The sequence below is a fragment of the Balaenoptera acutorostrata genome, chromosome 1 (assembly GCF_949987535.1).
Source record: "Balaenoptera acutorostrata chromosome 1, mBalAcu1.1, whole genome shotgun sequence".
Classification (NCBI taxonomy): Eukaryota; Metazoa; Chordata; class Mammalia; order Artiodactyla; family Balaenopteridae; genus Balaenoptera; species Balaenoptera acutorostrata.
Window position 1 is genome coordinate 113,358,404 of NC_080064.1, and position 19,747 is coordinate 113,378,150.

The 19,747-nt window shown below is 45.0% G+C and overlaps 1 protein-coding gene across 1 annotated transcript in view; it reads right to left on the reverse strand.

The window, feature by feature from the left end:
- ADAR (adenosine deaminase RNA specific) overlaps positions 1-7,387 on the reverse strand; it is a 19,572-nt gene extending 12,185 nt beyond the window's left edge. The window contains exons 1-3 of the mRNA XM_057554225.1: positions 7,201-7,387; positions 1,726-3,161; positions 1,028-1,089 (exon numbers count right to left, since the gene is read on the reverse strand). Coding sequence (XP_057410208.1) covers positions 1,028-1,089; positions 1,726-3,161; positions 7,201-7,215 — 1,513 coding nt within the window. The 5' untranslated portion in view covers positions 7,216-7,387. The remainder of the gene's footprint in view (positions 1-1,027; positions 1,090-1,725; positions 3,162-7,200) is intronic.
- Between the last annotated feature and the right edge of the window lie 12,360 nt (positions 7,388-19,747).

Sequence of the window (19,747 nt, forward strand, 5' to 3'; positions counted from 1 at the left end):
CCAAGGAACTCCTGTCCCTTTGGAGGCTCAGCCTGTTGCTATTTTTTTTGGAAACAAAGCAGCCAGTGACTCTCTCTCCAAGCTCATTAGAGCAAACATAGCCACAGGTGATAGGAAACTAGCTCAAGGGAAACCCACTATCTTTTAGCAATGAATTAAGATCAAGTCTGTACAAAAAATGATGAGCTAAAATCACCATTACAGTCTTGTTAGCAACCAAAGAGCCTTTACCCTAAAGCAATGGTGGTAGACTTGGCCACCTCAAGGGCAGCTCCTAAGGAAAGCGAAGGCTTCTTACAGCGCAGTCTCACACTCCCCAGACACCTACAGGGATCAGATACCTGCCCCTTTTGGGGGCCTATTTTCGTCCCCCAACCTACCCTCAGAGATACACCACTCTCACGGTTTCTTTTGAGTCATCCTACAGCTCTATTTGTCTGATGCCTGAGATGAAAGGAATTTCCCCTTGTTATGCAGAGAACCAAAAAGCATTTGTTCTAGGCCTCTGGACTTAGCTTAGACCGTCTCTGTTCAAGCTTTCATATTTGTTCAGCTCTTTGCTCAATCTGGGATTTCATTTAGAAAAGTAGGTCAAATTTCTTATTTCCTGGGTCTTCTGAAATATTTGAGCATGGCATCAATGTTTCTTATAGCTGGAGTCCAAAGAAAGGTTAACCGCAAAACCCACTGCTGTTCCCCAACTCTGGGGAGGGGGATGGTGGGAGAAGAAAGAGAATGACGGCCATCCAGTCTCTACCCCAGACAGAAGCACATCAGTCCTGGCCCTGTCAGCTTCTGGACAGACGCACCCCTCTTCTTAACAGCTCTCCTGCAATGCCATCTCAGTGTCATGAAGACGGTCAGGATAAGGAGGAAGGGTCACCGCTGGGAATCCTTACCCTCAAGACACCAGCCTACGGTTAATGTAAAAGTTAGTGGGATCCTCTGCTGGCCTCACTGGCGTGCGGTCACTCAGCTTCAGTGGTTTCAGCTCTCCGCTAGGCCCTGCAGCAGCTCCTGGGCCCACCTGTCTTCCTCAATCTGTCCGCTGGCTTGGAAGAGCCTATGGTGCAGGGCTGGGCCAGCTGTCTGAGTGAGGTAATTTCTGATTTCACAGCTTAGGAGCAGCAGCAAGTGCTAGCCCACCCATCTGTGCAGAGGCGGTGCGTAAAATTAGAACCACCACCTTCAACAGGCAGGCAGCCGTGCACCCTACAGCATCCTTTCACGGGAGCGGAGCAGGAGGGGGGAGGGGAGGTGCGGTTTGGACCCGCTGCTACTTAGCAGCACAACCCACCCTTGCTCTCTGTGTGCAGCCTGCCGCTACCCACCTGTTCCTGCACCCCCTGGGGGACTCAGCTCGGGGGGAGGGAGGACGGCACATGGAAGGGGGCGGGAAGGGTGTCAAGTCTTCATTACCTCTGGCCTTAGGAGGCAGGCATAACACTGATGCATGGCAGCTAATCATCTCCAAAGAAGCTTCATTTTAGCCAAGGCTGCCAACCTCCCCCTTGCTCAGCCAAGATTTTGGCTGGGCTGAGGTCTACATTCCCTGCTCAAGATGTGGAGGAAGGGCCAGACAAGGGTGATTCAGCCCACAGGCAGAAAAAAAGAGGGAAAAGACAGGGGCCACCAACTGGCACTGCTCACGAGTCAGCCAAGACTCCATCAGGAGCAAGAGCGCCTGACCCCAACCGTAGGCACAAATCCTGGGTGGTCTCTTACCGAGGTTCATGGGGTGGTCCACTCTGCTCTATCAGGTTGAACTCACAGGTCTGACTAGCGAACTGAGCATATTCTAACAGGCCGCTGATGGGGTTCTTCAGCTGACACTCTGCCAGTTTCTTGTAGGGTGAACACCGTGGTAAGCCATGACTGTAGAAGGAGGGCATCTCCATGATGGCTCGAAACTCACCTGGTGCCGCGTGGATACTATTCAAGTCATCTGGGATGTCATCTGTGGCCCACTGGCCATTTTCAAAGTCAACATACCCTGTTTTGGAGGGGCCATTGTCATGAACAGGTGGTTTCGGTTTCAGTTTTATTGGTTCTGGTGTGACCTCTTGCCTAGTTTCTAACTTTACGACGGGTTCCTGCCCGTTCTCCACTTTTTCTGTGGTGACCATGCTGTTTGAGGCATCTGACGCAGGTAAATTGCAAGTGGGGAGGTCTGCGATTTTTCTGGTCTCCTGGATAGCAGCTTGAGTGGTTTCCGGAACGTTGTTCGCGTTTCTCTTGATCTGTATCCTCTCCCGCTTCTTATCGGTCAAATGCCATATGGGAGGGGTCGTCCCTTGCCTGTAGACGTCCCCCTGCCTTTCCAAGTCAATCAGCACGGCAGTCACATCTCGGGCCTTGGTGAAGCCAATGTTTTTAGCCAAATTCAGGGCAGAGGAGCTGGACACATTAAACAGGTAATCGCAGATCTTTTCCTTGATCTCAGCCATGTCGAGAGGCTCAGGAGGATCTTCCAAGCCAGATGTGAAGCTTCTGTCTTCAGTTTCCAAACTGAAGTCTGAGCTTGGAGCTCCCTGGCTATGGCTGTCTGCTCTCGCTACTTGGCTGGGCTGGTTCCAAGCCTGAACCGGAACTGAAAGTCTCCACAAAGGGGGCGTTCCTGCCTCCCGATGCAGCTTCCCCTTCTTTGCCAGAGAGTATAAAACTCGATTGATTTCCTTCTTTTGGGCTTGGAGCTTCCCAGCCAGATCGTGCGCTGTGGTGGCCTTCCCTTCCCCAAGCTCCGCCAAGAGCTTTAAGATCCTTTGTTCCTGATCCTGGCTGATAGTCAGTTCCTGGAAACGTGCGGAGAGCCTATCAACACCGCTCCATGGCCGAACCCGGCCACGTGGGAAAGGATGCTGGAACCCTCTTGGGAGCACCTGACTTCTGAGAGGCAAGCCCCTGGGGACACCCGGGATCTCAAAGTACCCACCTCTGGCAGGCGGTCCTGGAAACCTTAGCCTGAGTCCAGGGAGGAACAGTGGCAGTGATGGTACCTGTTTTCCAATTAGGGGTGCTTCTGGGAGTTGCCCCTTGAGAAACTCTATTTGCTGGAGCTGGAAACTATTAGGATAAGATCCCAGCCCCGGCTGCTGGTGTCTGAGCTTGCTGTGCTCATAGCCTTGAACGGGATGGGTTTGGTATCTGTTGAGGGAACACCCCTGCAGAACAAGAAGATGGAAAAGAAAGTGAATTGGGACTGCAGCAGCGAGCCTGTCCCTCCCCACTGCCTGGGGTGGGTGTGAGGGCTGCACCTGATTCCTAATAAGCTGAGAAGGCAAGTGAGACATGGGCTTGTGACCTAGCTAGGGTGGCCCGCCCACCTCATAAGTACTACCTGTGGACCCAACAGAGGGAGGAGATGGAAGAGCAGGAAGCAAGACGTATAGAGTCACAGTGCTCGCCATTCTGGTAAACGGGTGGCGGTCTGAGAGAAGATGGCGTAGCTTGTGGCCTACAGAACCGGGTTCTGAAGACACGCTGTGGAAGCAGCTATTGGGAAGTAGCTAAGGGGGTGTGGGAGGCTAGGGCCGAGGTATCCAGGAAGAGACGCTGCCAACTCCGCACAGCCAGGGGAGCCTGGTGGTTTGGGTAGAAGTGCCCAGTGTCCCTTCCAAGCCTGGGCACCACACTGAAGGACGAGAACCATGTGCCTTTTTTCTAAGGACAAAAGGGACCCTGGGGGTGTCAGTAAATACCTTGCTGCCCATCCCCGGGGCTTGCATATCTAGGAACGATGATTCCTCACGCTCACATCCCCCTTGTCTGATTCTCCTGAAGGCTACAGGGACCTGCAGGCAGCTGCGTCCCTTTCTTCAATAACTTCAGCCTTCTACTCCCCAACCCCTGCCCCCCCGTCACCATGAGGGGATTTTAGCACTCTTGCTGGTCAAGCTCACGGCATGCTCGCTGCACATCTCCTTAGTGCGGCTCCAGTGATGGCCACCTCCACCTTTCAGCCACCTAAGTGGCTTGTGCGGCTCCTCATTCAATCTCACTGTTACTTGAGCCGGGCCACTATCAAACCTCAAACCCTGAAACTTTTCCAGGGTCAGTGAACTTTTTCTGTAAAGGGCCGGAGGGGCATTCAACTGTAGCACAAAAGCAGCCACAGGCAAAATGTAAAACTTCCTTTACAAAACCAAGGGGAAGGCTGCACTTGGCCCGCAGTTTGCGGACTCCTGCTCTTCTCAGCCGGCAACTTCCCTGTGTTTCTACCTCCACCCCTGTAGCTGCGGGTCAGCCACTCCTGGTTTGTCTCCATTCTGGCTTCACACACCTCCTCATTCAGCCTGGATCTCACGGTCAGTTCCCTTCACCACCCAAGGCCCGCTGTCCCCTTTTTCTGTTCCAAAGCTTCCAAATGGTGCTGGAGGAGGATACCGCCGCGCCACGCTAATGGGGCCATATAAATTCCTCCTCTTAAACTTCTGTTAGGTTTTCACAGCTGCTTGGTGGTCAATTCAGTACAACAAACATGCGCTGACTCAATGTGGATTGAGCTCTCTTCTTTAAAAATTCTCCTCCAATGGCTTGGCTACCACCTGTGCTGAAGCTTAAGACCTGAATTTTCAAATGCCTAGACGATCTGTCTGTCCCCTTAGATATCCTGCCATTACCTCAAATGCCACACATTCTGAACCAAATTAATCTTTTCCCTCAATCCAGCCCCTTCTCCTGTGGTTCTTATTACTGTTAATGGCAGCATTCTCCTCTGAGTTATTAAGGCTGGAAACCTGAGTCATCTTTTCTGCCTGCCTGCCTTCCTCCCTCCCTCCCTCATCTCCCACACCTCATCAGGTAGTTGCCAAGTCCTATCTTGTCTACCACCTCTATCTTTTCTCTTAAACGTGTCTTTTTCCAGTTCTAGACCCTCATTACCTCTCACATGGGCTACCACAAGTGCCTCTCATCTTTCCATCCCTCTACATTCCAGTGCAACGTGCCTGCTTTTCCCCCTACTGCCACCTATTACAACTCGCTACAGATCTCTCTAAATGCCACCTTCTTGAGACTTCCGACTCCCCCCCCCCCGCCGCCCCCATGAGAGTTTCCTCTCCGTGAACTCCTCCCATCCAGCACCTGTTACACCACTTACTTTACCTTTTATCATAGCTACTGATTTTTTTTTTTTAAAGGATTTTCTTATTTATTTATTTATTTATTTATTTATTATTTTTGGCTGTGTTGGGTCTTCGGTTCGTGCGAGGGCTTTCTCCAGTTGCGGCAAGCGGGGGCCACTCTTCATCGCGGTGCGGGGACCGCTCTTCATCGCGGTGCGCGGGCCTTTCTCTATCGCGGCCCCTCCCGTCGCGGGGCACAGGCTCCAGACGCGCAGGCTCAGCAATTGTGGCTCACGGGCCCAGCTGCTCCGTGGCATGTGGGATCTTCCCAGACCAGGGCTCGAACCCGTGTCCCCTGCATTAGCAGGCAGATTCTCAACCACTGCGCCACCAGGGAAGCCCGCTACTGATTTTTTTTTTAATGGCACATATAGATTGTAGTGTGTCTGAAAGGTGATTAACAATATTAGGTGCCCTAGAAATTATACTCAGCTCTCCACTCTCAATATTCCCCATGTAGTATTGATGGGGGGCTGCAGTCAATTCGACAGTAAGCCCCTGGGGGACAAGGACTACACTTCAGTTATCTTTGCATCCCTAGCACCTAAGGCAGCACCTGGAACAAAGCTGATCCTGAACCAATGTCTGCACAAACAAGACATCGCTAGACATGAATTCCATCTCTTTTCTTGCTCCTCTTGCTTCACACAACCCCCCTACCCCCACCTGGGGCCGAGGTATATGTGAGTACAGACGGTGAGTGTCTGGCTCACAGGACTCAAAAGGATACATGAATTTGTTAACAATAGCTATTTTAGGGAAAAATTAGAGGGAGATTATTAATTTTTTCCTTATACCCCCTAAAATCTCCTACAAGGGAAACCAAGCCAAACCACCACTTGAGAACAGCCATTTGGAGGAGAGCCACTGAATGGCAGTGAGAGCAAAGAAAGTGAGAAACCAACCTCCATGGAGATCATTCCTAAATCCCTCAACATCTCCACTCACCCATCTTCATGCCTATGTACTATACAAACTATGTAACAAGCCACTTAACATTCACTGCTCTGCAAAATTTCACTTTAATCTATTCTCATATATTTAGGATTAAGAGACAAGCCCCCCACCTTTACCACATGGGCTCCAAAGGGTAATATATTGGTTTGCATAAAGAAATGCTTTTCCTGTAAGTCAGGTGTCCCTAATCCTTTTAAAGAAGGGAAAAATATATATACACATGCACACACATATGTATGTATACATACCACACACATATATATATATATGTGTGTACATATACTTTATATATATTTAAAATCGAGGTATATTTACATATAGTAAAATGTACTGTTAGTGTATAATTCTATGAGTTTTGACCATATAGAGTCAAAGCACACAGCCTTATAACTACCACTCAGCTCAAGATGTAGAACATTTCCATTTCCCAAAAACGTTTTCTCATGCACTTTGCAATCAATTCCTTTCCCCACACACAGCCCCTGTCAACCACTGATCTGTCTTGTCTCTCTAGCTTTGCTTTTTCCAGAATGTCACCTAAATGGATTCATACAGTATGCAGTCTTCTGAGTCCAGCTTCTTTTGTTTAGCATCATGAATCTGAAATTTGTCCATGTTGTTGCATATAGCAATAGTTCCTGCCCTTTTTTGCCTAGTAGTTTTCCATTATATTGATATACCAGTTTTTAGAGATAATGAATAAAGCCACTATAATACTTTCTCCTACAGGTTAAGAAGGAGAGGAGACGCTAAAAGTAAAGCATGTTGTCCAAGTGGGGCTAAAGGAGGCGTGAGCATACATGGGGTCCTAGCAGAAAAGAAGAGGGGGACTGTCTTGACCTGGGCTCAGGCCTTGTTCCTCAGAAGGGGGGAGGGGAGTGCATTTTCCCCACAAATCCTCTTCCATGCCTTGCTCGACACAATTAGCAAGATACAAATTCCTAAATTCCTAGAACATAAATTTTGCTTGGCAAGAAAACACACACACACTCTCTCTCACACACACACACACACACAACGCGCATATGTCATGCATGAAAACAGGAGCGTAGGGAGGTAGATGAGCCAGGGCGAGCAAGTTGCAGGTGGCCCGCTCTGGGCTCTGACCCCAGCGGCTTACCTGCCTCGGGTCCATGGCGCGCCCGAGGCATGTCCCGGTGTCCGCCCGCCGTGACCCTCCCCGAGAGGGACCCTTCCCAACGCGGGTCGTCGGCCTCCAAGACACAAGAGGCTCCTCTGGAATCGGGACAGGCCCAGGCAGGCGGGGAGCAGGGCTGTGAAACGGATCCGGTTCAATTTCACTTTCGTTTCTTCAGAAGGACCTCCCTCTTTGGAAAGTTTGGCCGAGGGGCGGGGCTTGGGCAAAGCTAGCGTGAGCCGTCTGGTTTCAGGCCGGTAACAAGTTTAATCCCTTCCTTGCATGAGAACTGGGCAAGATACTCTTTTTTAGGAAAACAGCTATAAATACTGAGCTCATTATTCCCCTCATGGCCTTCTCAGGAATACATGGGATAAAGCAAACGGAGAACAAAGCCACCCTGCGAAGCCTAGCGCTGGAGAAACAGCCTGAGGTTCTGTCCTCTTACTCCCAGGTCCACACTAACGTGACCTCGTGTCTCCAATGTGGCAGTGCGGGGGGGGGGGGGGTGGCGAACTCTTCAGATGACTAACGTCCTCACTGTGGACTTTACTCATACTGTAGCATATTAACTGACGCGACCACGTAACAGCCAATATATAGTAGCAAGATAATGATACCAGCAACCGAACAGTAAAGGATCTACATCATAAAACCATCCCACCTTTCAGCATCCACCATCCAGGCAAGGGTTAAACCCTTTACAGGCCTGATCGCTCTCTCTCTTTTTTTTTGGACGCGCCAGTGCGCCCTGCAATGCAAGTGTGGAGTCTTAACCGCTGGACCGCCAGGGAAGACCCACCTTATCTCCTTAATCTTCACAACACCTCTGCCAGGTAGGCATTATTCCCAAATTACAGATGTGGAAATGAAGGCTCCACTGGGACCATGCTGCTGCTAAATCCAGGTCTGACTTCGGAAAGTCACTCTACACTTGCTCAGGTTACACCATGGCTTTCCAAAAGATAACTCTTGTTATCAATGGACTTCATGATCAGGCTTATATATCTGCTGTTTTGTCCAAGATGTCTAGGAAAAGATTCTGTAGATCAATTCTATTGCTCAACAGCTCCCCTCCCCCCTCACCTGTGAGAAATTTTTTTCTGTATTTAATTTCAATTTTATCCCCACTGTGTGAATGAAAAATATTGCCTGCCATATCAGTAAACAAAGGATGTTGCAGCCATCAAACCATCATATTACAGCCACCCGGACGGTGAGCCCTGAGGGAACTAAGGATGAGAAAACACAGGATATATCTGGTTTTCTTTAATTAACAGTAATCTGTTGATGTTCCGACTACCTGGTCTTTGTTGCAAAAACTCCTATATATCCTGGCTCCCTCCCTTACGTCTCTGGAGCAGTCTCTCAGAGTTATCTGAGATGCTGTGTCCTGGGCTTAAGTCCTCAGTTTTGTCCACCAAATAAAACATAACTCTCAACTTTTAGGTTGTGCATTTTTTTCAGTCGACAACTGCGTATGAGATTTACAAGGCAGTCCCTTCACAGCACTGTCTCCAGCTGATGCCCTTTCTCACTGTCCTCTCACTCCATTCACCCTAAGTGTTAGCTCCCCTCCCCAACTTCTCATTTCTAGGGTGGCATGTACTTTCCCTCTCCATGCCTTTGCGCATTCTATTCCTTTGCCTTGAATGTACTTCCTCCACTGCTTCTGGTGAAAGTCTTTCAAGATCTGCTTCAAATATTACCTCCTAGGGAAGCTTTGCCCCACTCTGGGTGGGGGAGTGGGTGCAATTCGTGGTTCCTTATTTTGTGCTTCTCTCTTACGCAACACTTACCCCTACTAGAGCACTTTCACCATCCTCTGAAAATGCCTCATTCATTCATTTAACAGAGACTTTACTAAGCACCTAATGTGTGCCAGATACTGTGTAAAGCACTGAGGACATGACACAAATAAAAGTCCTGTCCCTTCAGCTAACAGTCAGCGTAGTGGAGGAGACTGATGCGTCAACGATTATCACAATGTTATGAACTACTTGTTTATGTATCTGCCTTTAGAGCTGTAAAGTCTTCTCCTTGCGGCAGGGAACATCCCCACATCCCCTGCATAGTGACCTTCAGAGTTATAGTTAGTTGACTGAATAACCGACTGCTCGGTAGAAAAAACAATGGGCCAAACAGTGACATGGGAATGTCACAAGAAGAAATTAAAAATATCAGCACACATAAGAAACGGTACTCAATCTCATCATGTTAGGGAAATGCACAGCAAAGCCTCAGTGAGTTACCGTCCGTCCGTCAAACAGGCACATTAACCATCTGATCAGAGCAGGTGGGAGCAGGGGGGAAAGCAGAGCAGCTCCTAGTCACCACAGGAAACCTGGGAAAAGGGTGAATGTATACACCCTGCAATTTAGCAATTCCACTCCTAGACCAGGATACACATACAAGAAGTTGGTAGTTGCATTATTCATAACAGCTCCCAACCTGAAACAACCCAAATGTTCATCAAAAGGAAAATGGATAAATGGTGGCATTTGCCTATGATAGAATATTATACAGAAGCAAAAATGAAAGAACTATAACCACATGCAACGAGGCGGCTAATTATCTAAACATGACACTGAGTGAAAGAAGCCATACACATACTACATTGTTTCACTTACATAAAGTCCCAAACCAGGCAAAACAACTATAGTATACACTGCATAAAAGACAGGATGGTGGTTATCTCTAGGGAGGGAGGAGGGGTTTTGCCTGGGAAGGAATGTTCTGGGTGCCGGTGATGTTCTAGTTCTTGACTTGGGTGGTGCCTACATAGATGGCTCTCCAATAATTCCTTAAGTTAAACACGGACGCTTTCTGTACCTTTCTGTATGTGTGTGCTGTACTTCACAATTTTAAAAGGTTAAAAACAACAGCAAACTCTCCCTGTGGCAATTCCAGCTTACCTCCCCATGTTCTACTTTTCATTTAAGTATAACGAAACGAGTTACGTCTTACCTCTGCTTTCTTGCCTTCGAGCTAAACAATCCCAAAGCCTTTAACCCTTCTACAAGAATGATCCAGGGACTTCCCTGGGGGTCCAGTGGTTGAGAATCTGCCTTCCAATGCAGGGGACGCAGGGTCGATCCCTGGTCTGGGAACTAAGATCCCACATGCCGTGGGGCAACTAAGCCCGCGCGCCACAACTACTGAGCCTACGCGCTCTAGAGCCCGTGTGCCACAATGAAAGAGCCCGCGCGCCGCAACTAAGACCTGACACAGCCAAATAAATAAATAAATTAAAAAAAAAAAAAAAAAAAAAGAAGATCCAGAGAAGCAGTAATCACAGCTACTGTGCACGGGAAGCTGCACCGCTGCTGCCTCCATGGCTTTGAATCGAACCTAGGATGCAGCGGTGAAGCAGGGAGGGGAAATATGTTTCCTCAACAGAGGTTCAGTTCATGCCTTGAAAGAATAACAACTGCTCTTGTCATTTAATCTCAGCAGCTCGAGTAACTGCAGACAGAGTTATTCATAAACATTTCATCTTCTCCCCATCAGGGATTGTTTCAGCTCCCACAGGGTTGTGAGGTGGTGACATCAGTCTTTGTGCTGTTCTGTTGTAGGGGCTTGAGGAGTTGGATGAAGCTCTTTTAAAAATTAACCAAAAGTAACAGGTTCATTGCAAAAAGTTTCAGAAAATACAGATGAGCAAACACTGTCAAAGTTACCCCTAAATCTCCATTGTTAATTCACTGGTGTCCACCCTTGCTGTTTTCCCTGTGCATAAAGCCTCCATGGACACACAGGCACAGCTCTCCTAACACTGGGGCTCACCTCCCCAGGAGCCTGTGTCTGCTGCTCAGCTGTGAAGTAACCCCAAATGCAAGACCTCCTGTGAACATACTACCTAGGGCTACTTGCTAACGATCACCTAAGTGATTAAGAGTTACCATCTAAAGTTAGGTATTACAGAAAAAGCCCCCCATTCAGTGTTCTCAGAAATCTGGCTGCCACATAACACTGCCAAGCTCTGGCTCCATGTGTGCCTGCATGGGCCTGGACTTCACCAATTATGGGGAAGGATGCATTATCATCTGGGTTACTGGGTTGGTTTTAGTTTCCAGTCCCTGCTATTCTTGCTTTTATGCTATAAATATAACTGTTAGTCTTCTTTGTAATGATTAATTTGGCTTGCAGATTTTCTGTTTAACCTTACTGTGTGCAGGGGTGCATATTTACAACAACAGTCTTTTTAGTCTGTAATTTCCTATAACCAGACTTTACTGCACATATGGGCTACATCCAATTGGATCATCTATCTCCCTGCTGTAAAGCAGATGTCTGCAAACTCCTTCAGTATTTGCTCATACAGCAGATACTGCAACAGAAATGTACTGACTGTGAATGTGTGTTACTGAACTTGCAACACATTATCAAAAAAGTAATGAATTACTGAGGTATTTTTAAGTACTAGGGCACTATTTTAGAATAGGATCTGTACAAAAATAAACTCATGTTCTTATCTTAACTCCTAGGAAATACATAAGAAGCAATTCATAGAGTTGCTAGGCATAAATTTATTGCCTTCCTTTTTTTGTTGTTGTTGTTTCTCTTTCAATATATCATCGGGTTTTTTATTCCACTGAACAGCTACTGCCACATGAACATAATTTTCACAATTTACAGGGTCTTCCTATAATAACCCGACTTGCTTTGATAACCTATAAGGCAGAATAGCGAAGTTGCCCAACTGGCTGAGCAGTGCTCCACAGCTGTCTTTATGCTGATTTATATTCTATTGAGGTTAATGACTAGACTGGCTTTTGAAGTTACAAGAAAGCAAGAGATGCCTCAGGTACCCCCAGAAGAAACAGAGGTCTCCAGAAGTGGGTAAGTGCCTCTACCCAAAGTTATCCAGTAAATGAAAGAAGAAAATGGTATTTATCAAACCATCTATAGGCATTGTGATAAGTATTACCATATTTTAAAGATATATTGGTAATAATGTCAAAACAATACTAATAATAATGGCTAACATGCCTGTGCTGAATATTTTACATGCAAGTTTAAACAGTGAATGTACATTTAGTCTCATAACCACCCCACAAGACGACTCTACATAGCTTGTGGTCTTATGCAATAAGTCCTGACACCCTGAAACCACCTCTTCCATGCTAGGTTGGTCTGGCATGCAGCACCTGACTGACGTCTAGTTTGGCTCTGGCCAGCAAAGAGGTTCAGCTACTGGGCCACACGTGGGTTCCGCTGAGCCAGAGTCCAAAGGCGGGGACCTCCCTCTCACTCTTGTCTTCTCTTCCTTCTCACCCCTAGGACCTAGACTATGAGTGGCTGGGCTCAGTCCCAGCTTCCTGCAAGGGCAGTGTCCCCATCTCCATGGCTTGTAGGAAGCAGAGGGGACAAGTGCAGTCCTGTTCTAGGCAGGCCCGAGGGCAGCCTCTGCCCCCAAGTTCTGCAGTGTTTCCTGGGGAAGTGGGCCGATTTCAGCAACAGCCAATCGCAGAAAGCTGACTTGCCAAGTGGCCAATTCCCGGAATAACCGATTTACTAAACTACCAATATGAAAAAGACTTTACCTTTTTCTTTAAGCTCTCTAGTCCTAATTAACCAGTTTTTATTCTTCCTTCACAACAGTATTAGGGGGAATGTACTCTGCCCGTCTCCCTGAAGCTGAAGAGCTGGAGATTGAGGAGGAGACCGGGGGACAGTGGGAGGGGGCAAGGTTTAGGGGCTTTTGTGGAACTGAATTTCAGCGTATTGATTTTCTGAGAATTGACCTAGAGCTATTTCCAGATGACCACAATCTTCTTCCCAAAGGGAATGAATAAGGCTTTGCTATTCCTAACATATGACTTTAAAAGCATTTCCTTCAGCATCGACAAGTTCAGAAAAATTTCCATCTACGCACACAGAGGAGAAGGTGCGTGAAGACGGTGAAGACATAGCAGAGAGAGATTTGAAGACACTGGCCTTGAAGGCTGGAGTGATACAGCCACAAGTCAAGCAATGCAGGCAGCCACCAGAAGCTGGCAGGGGCAAGGACTGATTCTCCCATAGAGGCCCTGGAGGGAGCACAGCCCTGTAACACCTCGACTTCCTCCCAGTGAACTGACTTCAGATTTCTAGCCTCCAGAACTGTGAGAGAATAAACTTCTATGGTTTTAAGCCACCAAATCTGTGGTAATTTGTTATTGCAGCTGTAGGAAACTAATACACCATCCTCGACAGGCTGTGCACATCAGGGAGCTCTGGGCACAGGACTAGCACAGACCTTGCTGTGCAGCCAGGGATTTCTGCATTTGGGGCTATCAAGGAAAAAGGCGGCAACAGACCAGCAGACCAGCTGGCATAGACGATGTGCACAGCCACAATTTCCACTTTTTTGTTAAACCAAACAGTACAGCCTTCTCATTACTGTCCAACAGAACTAGAGCTTTTTGTTTTATTTGAAGAAAAGGATATTTCTGTAATATAACAAAGACTACCTATCATAAACTGACAGCCAATATCATATTTAAAATGGAATAGTTAGGCATTCCCACTAAAATAAGAAATAAAATAAGGAGGGCCACCATTACCACTGTTATCTTATCTCCTCAATTCTGAGATGTACTCCAAGCATTTCTGATATTGGGATGTGAATGACATGCATTTACATTATATATCGGTATATTTTGACTAGTAGCCCCTAAAAGCTATTATTAAGTTGACAGCATGTTCTTATGCTCAGTGGTCTTAGAATCAAAGAAATATGGTATTTAACATTATTTTGAAAATCCTAGCATATTCTGTAACACAAAACAGAAATAAGAGATAAATTATTAAAAAAGGAAAGAAAAACATTATTTGCAGATGATAATATCGTAACCCTTGTTGATCCAAGAAGATTAAATGAAAACTCTTGGACCACCATCAGTTAAGGAATATGGCTGGATATAAGAGAAATATACAAAACACAACCCTTCCTTATATGAAAAATACTATATTCTTAACAGCAAAAAAAACATTAAAAAAGAAAAGGGAAACATCTGGGAATAATCCTAAGAAATGTGAAGAGCCTACGTGTGGAAAAGTACAAAACTCTGTTGAGGAATACCTGTCTTAAATAGAAGGATACACCAGCTCCAAATGTGATGGCGGAATAGTTTATGAATGCCAATTAGTGCCAAATTAAATAACAGTTTATTGCAAATTCTAATGAGGTTAGGGGCAGTAAGGAATGGATACCTGACAAAATGATTACAGTTCAAGTGCAAGAACAAACAGGCAAGAATAGCCAAAATATTTTTAAGAGGACAGCCATACTGATTAATTAAATCAAAGCAATACTGGTATAATACAGGAATGGAGCTACAGCCTAATAGAGCAGAACCACTTTTCCCCCAATAGACCCAAGTGTGTGTACAGATCCAATGCATGATAGGAGCCAAAAGCAGCAGTGAGGGGAAGAAGGATTAGTCTATAGATGGAACTTGGCTAATTGATAGGCTTTTTGGAAAGAAAGATCTATTCAGAGTCTTGCCTTATATTAATAAACCAAAATAAATTACAAATGGATTAAAGGATTATTTGTGAAGTATTTTAAATAAAAACACTAAAAAACAAAAGTCTTTGTGTATGACCTGACCTGTTTCACAGCAATGGAAGACATCACAAAGGAGAAGACTGACATCTGTTCACTGCAGATAAATTTTTGTACTTCAAAATAGTGATGTGATGTTTGAAAATGTTCACAGAAAAAAGTTTTTAAAAAGAGACATTAATAAAAAAATGAAAATGGACAGGGAATCACAGTTACAACACATCATACACAGGACAGAGTTAATATGTATATGTGTATATATAAAGCCCACATACCTAGACAAGACAGCATGTACATATGGAGTGCTCATATGGGCCAGCACTGTAGTTTATCTTTTATTTTTTATTATTTATTTTTCTGGTTGCACCGGGTCTTAGTTGCGGCTCACGGGCTCCTTAGTTGAGGCATGCGAACTCTTAGTTGCGGCATGCATGTGGGATCTAGCTCCCTGACCGGGGATCAAACCCAGGTCCCCTGCATTGGGAGCATGGAGTCTTAGCCACTGGACCACTAGGGAAGTCCCTGTACTTTATCTTTTAATTTTCACAACCACCTTATGAGAGAGGTACACTGTTACTGTCCCCATGTTACAGCATGAAAAGCTGAGGTAGGCCAAAGTTGTTCGAGATAACACAGCCAGTAACAGGCTGAGCCAGGATTCAGACTCAAGGCATTTTGGCTCCAGAGCGGGTGCTCTTAGCCATTACACTGCCCCCACTAACTCTGCAGTAGATAAAAAGCCAATTCCCAAAAAAGGAAGTGCAAATGCCTGTCAAACGCTTGGGGAAATATTCAGTTACACTTGTAATACATTTTACGTTTTCATTCATAAAATAAGCAATTAAAAAAAATGACCCAGTGCCAGGTAGGGAGATTCCATGGCTACCTTCACAATCTAATCTTGGACTCTAGGAATCCCCTCTGGCTCCCTCCAGGATGTTCTCAAAGATGGTTAGGTCACCGTCACCTCCCTTCTTTAACCCTTTATTGGCTACATGTTACTCTTGGGATAAAGGCCCAAGTCCATAACAAGGTCGGCTGTGCACTCCCACTCTCCAGCCAAGCTTATCCTCCCATATTTCACAAAAGGCACCTTCCATCCTGTTTGCCCAGTAGTCACAGAGCACTCTTGCAGCCTCGAAAAAGCCAAGTCGTAGACTGTTTTCTCCTCCAGTCCTGTCCCTATGCCAGACGGCATATAGAGTTTATAGTATCCATAACCCTAGGAAGCTTCCTTCATAATCCTTATCAGTAGCTGTAGTTACACAATTGCATGATCTTTGTCTGTCTGTCCTGAGCAGTACTAGCCTTGTACCCACCATGACCCAGCACAGTGCTTTGGCTATAAAAGGTATTCAACAAATATCTGTCAAAGGAATATACATTAATGATTGAATGAAAGAAAGAGGAGGGAGAAAAGTAAAAAAATAAGGAAAGGAGGAGAAATAGGCATTCTACCCTATGGTGGTAAGACTAAGATGCTTTTTTTAACAAAGCAATTGGACAATGTATGTCAGAAGTCTTAAATATGTTAATAACCTCATTTAATAATCAACAATCATTATTAATATGTAATCATATTGCTACATAATTATTAATAAGTGTAATTAATGATCCAATCATAAAAATCTACCTTGAGGAAGATAATTTTAAATCTAGTACAGAAATTTAAGCTCCCTATAGAATTGTTTACAATAGCAAAAAACTGAAAATAGATTTGATGTCCAAAACTAGAGACACAGTCAAGTAGATTCTGGTACAGTAGTAAATTATACAATACATAAAAGTGACATTTACAAAGAGTTAATGCCATGGAAGATGTTTAGTTCATAATAAGTGGAAAGACATAAAATTTAAATAGAGAACAATTTCGGCTTTGAAAAACAATATGCCCAAGTGGCAGATAGTGCTGAGTGCCTACCCTAGAACTCTGCCTTCCCTTCTGAGAGAACCCTGATTGTGTCCACATTCATCTGAGAAGGCCAGGCTCCCTCCCCAGACCCAGAGGGAGGACTGTGATTAGTCTAATCTAACTTGGTTTTGGCAATTCCACTCCTCTTGCCAGTGATACATGTGATACAACGCTGGCCAACAAAACACAAAGGAAGTCTGTCAAGGGCTTTCTGTCACAAAGGTTCCTTGCTATGAATAAATGATGCCCTGAGGATGGCAGAGTAGAGGGCTGGGACAACTCTGAGTTGCTGAATCAATCTACCCTGGAACTGCCCTATCTGTGGGCTAACCAACACAGCACTGCACAAAAGACACCAAAATGTTAATGATGATATCTGAGAAGTAGGGTTACCAGGGATTTTATTCATTTTAATAGTTTCTTCAATTTTCAAGTTTTCTATAATGAAGCATCTATCACACTCAAAATAAAGGGGAAAAGTTAATAAGAAAAAGAGGTTCATGTATTACATGAACCTTGCCCTTAAGAAGCTCAGTCTAATAATGGAAATAGCCATGTAAATAAGTGATTAAGATATGCTGTGATAAAACCACAATGAGATACCACTTCATAGCTATTAGAATGGCTAAAATAAAACTAAAAAAAAAACCCTCATAATATCTAATGGTGAGGATATGCAGCAAGTAGAACTCTCATACACTGTTGGTGGGAATGTAAAATGGTACAACCACTTTGGAAAACTGTTTGGCAATTTCTTCTAGGGCTAAATATGTAAACACCCTATGTATGACTCAGCCGCTATACTTCTGGGTACTTACCCAAGGAAAATGAAAAGAGATGGCTACAAAAAGACTTATACAAGAATGTTTATGGAACCAGGGGTAGGGAGAAGGGGAAAGGGGGAGTTGTTTAATGGGTGCAGAGTTTCAGGTTTGCAAAATGAAAAAGTTCTGGAGATCTGAACTTTTCACCATGTGAATATACATAATACTACTGAACTGTACACTTAAAAATGGTTAATTTGGTAAATTTTATGTGTTTTTCACCACAGTTAAAAAAAAAAGAAGAAAAAAAAAAATGTTCCTAGAGCTTTATTCTTGATAGCCGCAAACTGGAAACAACCCCAAAGCACACCAACTGATGAATGAATAAATGACTAATGTATATACATACAGTGGATACTGACACATGCGACATGGCTGAACCTCACTAAAAGAAGCCACACATAAAGTACATATTATATAGTTCTATTTATATGACATTTTAGAACAGGCAAAACTGATCTATGGTGATAGATATCAGAACAGTGGTGGCCTTTGGGGACAGCGGTGACTAGAAAGGTGCACGAGGGAACTTTCTGGGGTGATGGAAATCCTTTATTTCTTGATTTGGATGGTGATTAAATGGGTATATGTATTTGTCAAAATTTACTGAATGGTATTCAATGAATACCATAGCATATTCATTAAATATTTTTACTGTATATAATTACATCTCAAAAAGAGACTTAGGGAAATGGTGAGACAGGGGAACTGGAAGAGGCTAAATTCATCATCTTGGCTATACACCAAGAAGTTGCTAACAGAATAAGAGTGCTTCTTTAAACCAGATCAACAGCAACAGATAAACATCTCATGCAGCAATTTATGGAAATGCTTAAGAACATTAAAATGATGAGAATTATACATACATTTGAACTCAGTTTTGTGGAGCAAGCTTTGATATTCTGCTAAATATAAAAAAGGAAAAATAAATGATACATACGCACTAATGTAAGTATCTTTAAAACAAAACATAGGACTTCCCTGGTGGCACAGTGGTTAAGAATCTGTCTGCCAATGCAGGGGACATGGATTCAAGCCCTAGTCCGGGAAGATCCCACATGCCACGGAGCAACTAAGCCCGTGCGCTACAACTACTGAGCCTACACTCTAGAGCTCACAAGCCACAACTACTGAGCCTGCGTGCCACAACTACTGAAGCCTGCGTGCCTAGAGACCGTGCTCCGCAACAAGAGAAGCCACCGCAATGAGAAGCCAGCACACCGCAATGAAGAGTAGCCCCACTCGCCGCAACTAGAGAAGGCCCACGCGCAGCAACAAAGACCCAACACAGCCAAAAATAAATAAATAAATAAATTTATAAAAAACAAAACAAAACACAGACTTTTTAAAAAAATTATTAGCACCTTTAATTATTTATTTATTTATTTATTTATTTATTTATTTTTTTGGCTGTGTTGGGTCCTCGTTTCTGTGCGAGGGCTTCCTCTAGCTGCGGCAAGCAGGGACCACTCTTCATCGCGGTGCGCGGGCCTCTCACTATCGTGGCCTCTCTTGTTGCGGGGCACAGGCTCCAGACGCGCAGGCTCAGTAGTTGTGGCTCACGGGTCTAGTTGCTCCGCGGCATGTGGGATCTTCCCAGACCAGGGCTCGAACCCGTGTCCCCTGCATTAGCAGGCAGATTCTCAACCACTGCGCCACCAGGGAAGCTCCCATAGACCTTTATCTAATTAAAACTGCTTTTATTTAAAACATTGTACAATATTTTCATCAAATATCTTGTTTAAATCTGAAATAAAACTGAATATTAGCCTTTCAAAGTCATATGTCAAAAAGCAAACCTTGGGCTTCCCTGGTGGCGCAGTGGTTGGGAGTCTGCCTGCTAATGCAGGGGACACGGGTTCGAGCCCTGGTCTGGGAAGATCCCACATGCCGCGGAGCAACTAGACCCGTGAGCCACAACTACTGAGCCTGCGCGTCTGGAGCCTGTGCTCCGCAACAAGAGAGGCCGCGATAGTGAGAGGCCCGCGCACCGCGATGAAGAGTGGTCCCCGCCTGCCGCAACTAGAGGGCGCTCGCACAGAAGTGAAGACCCAACACAGCCATAAATAAATAAATTAAAAAAAAAAAAAAGCAAACCTTTAGAACACAAAATGAAGAAAAAATATTTTTAAGCTTACAAGCAAAGGAAGAAATCAAAAAGGACAAAATTTGTCTGCAGATGAATGAAAAACAGGTTTTGTATGTTTAATGATAAAGCCAAAATTAGATGGCAAACAACCA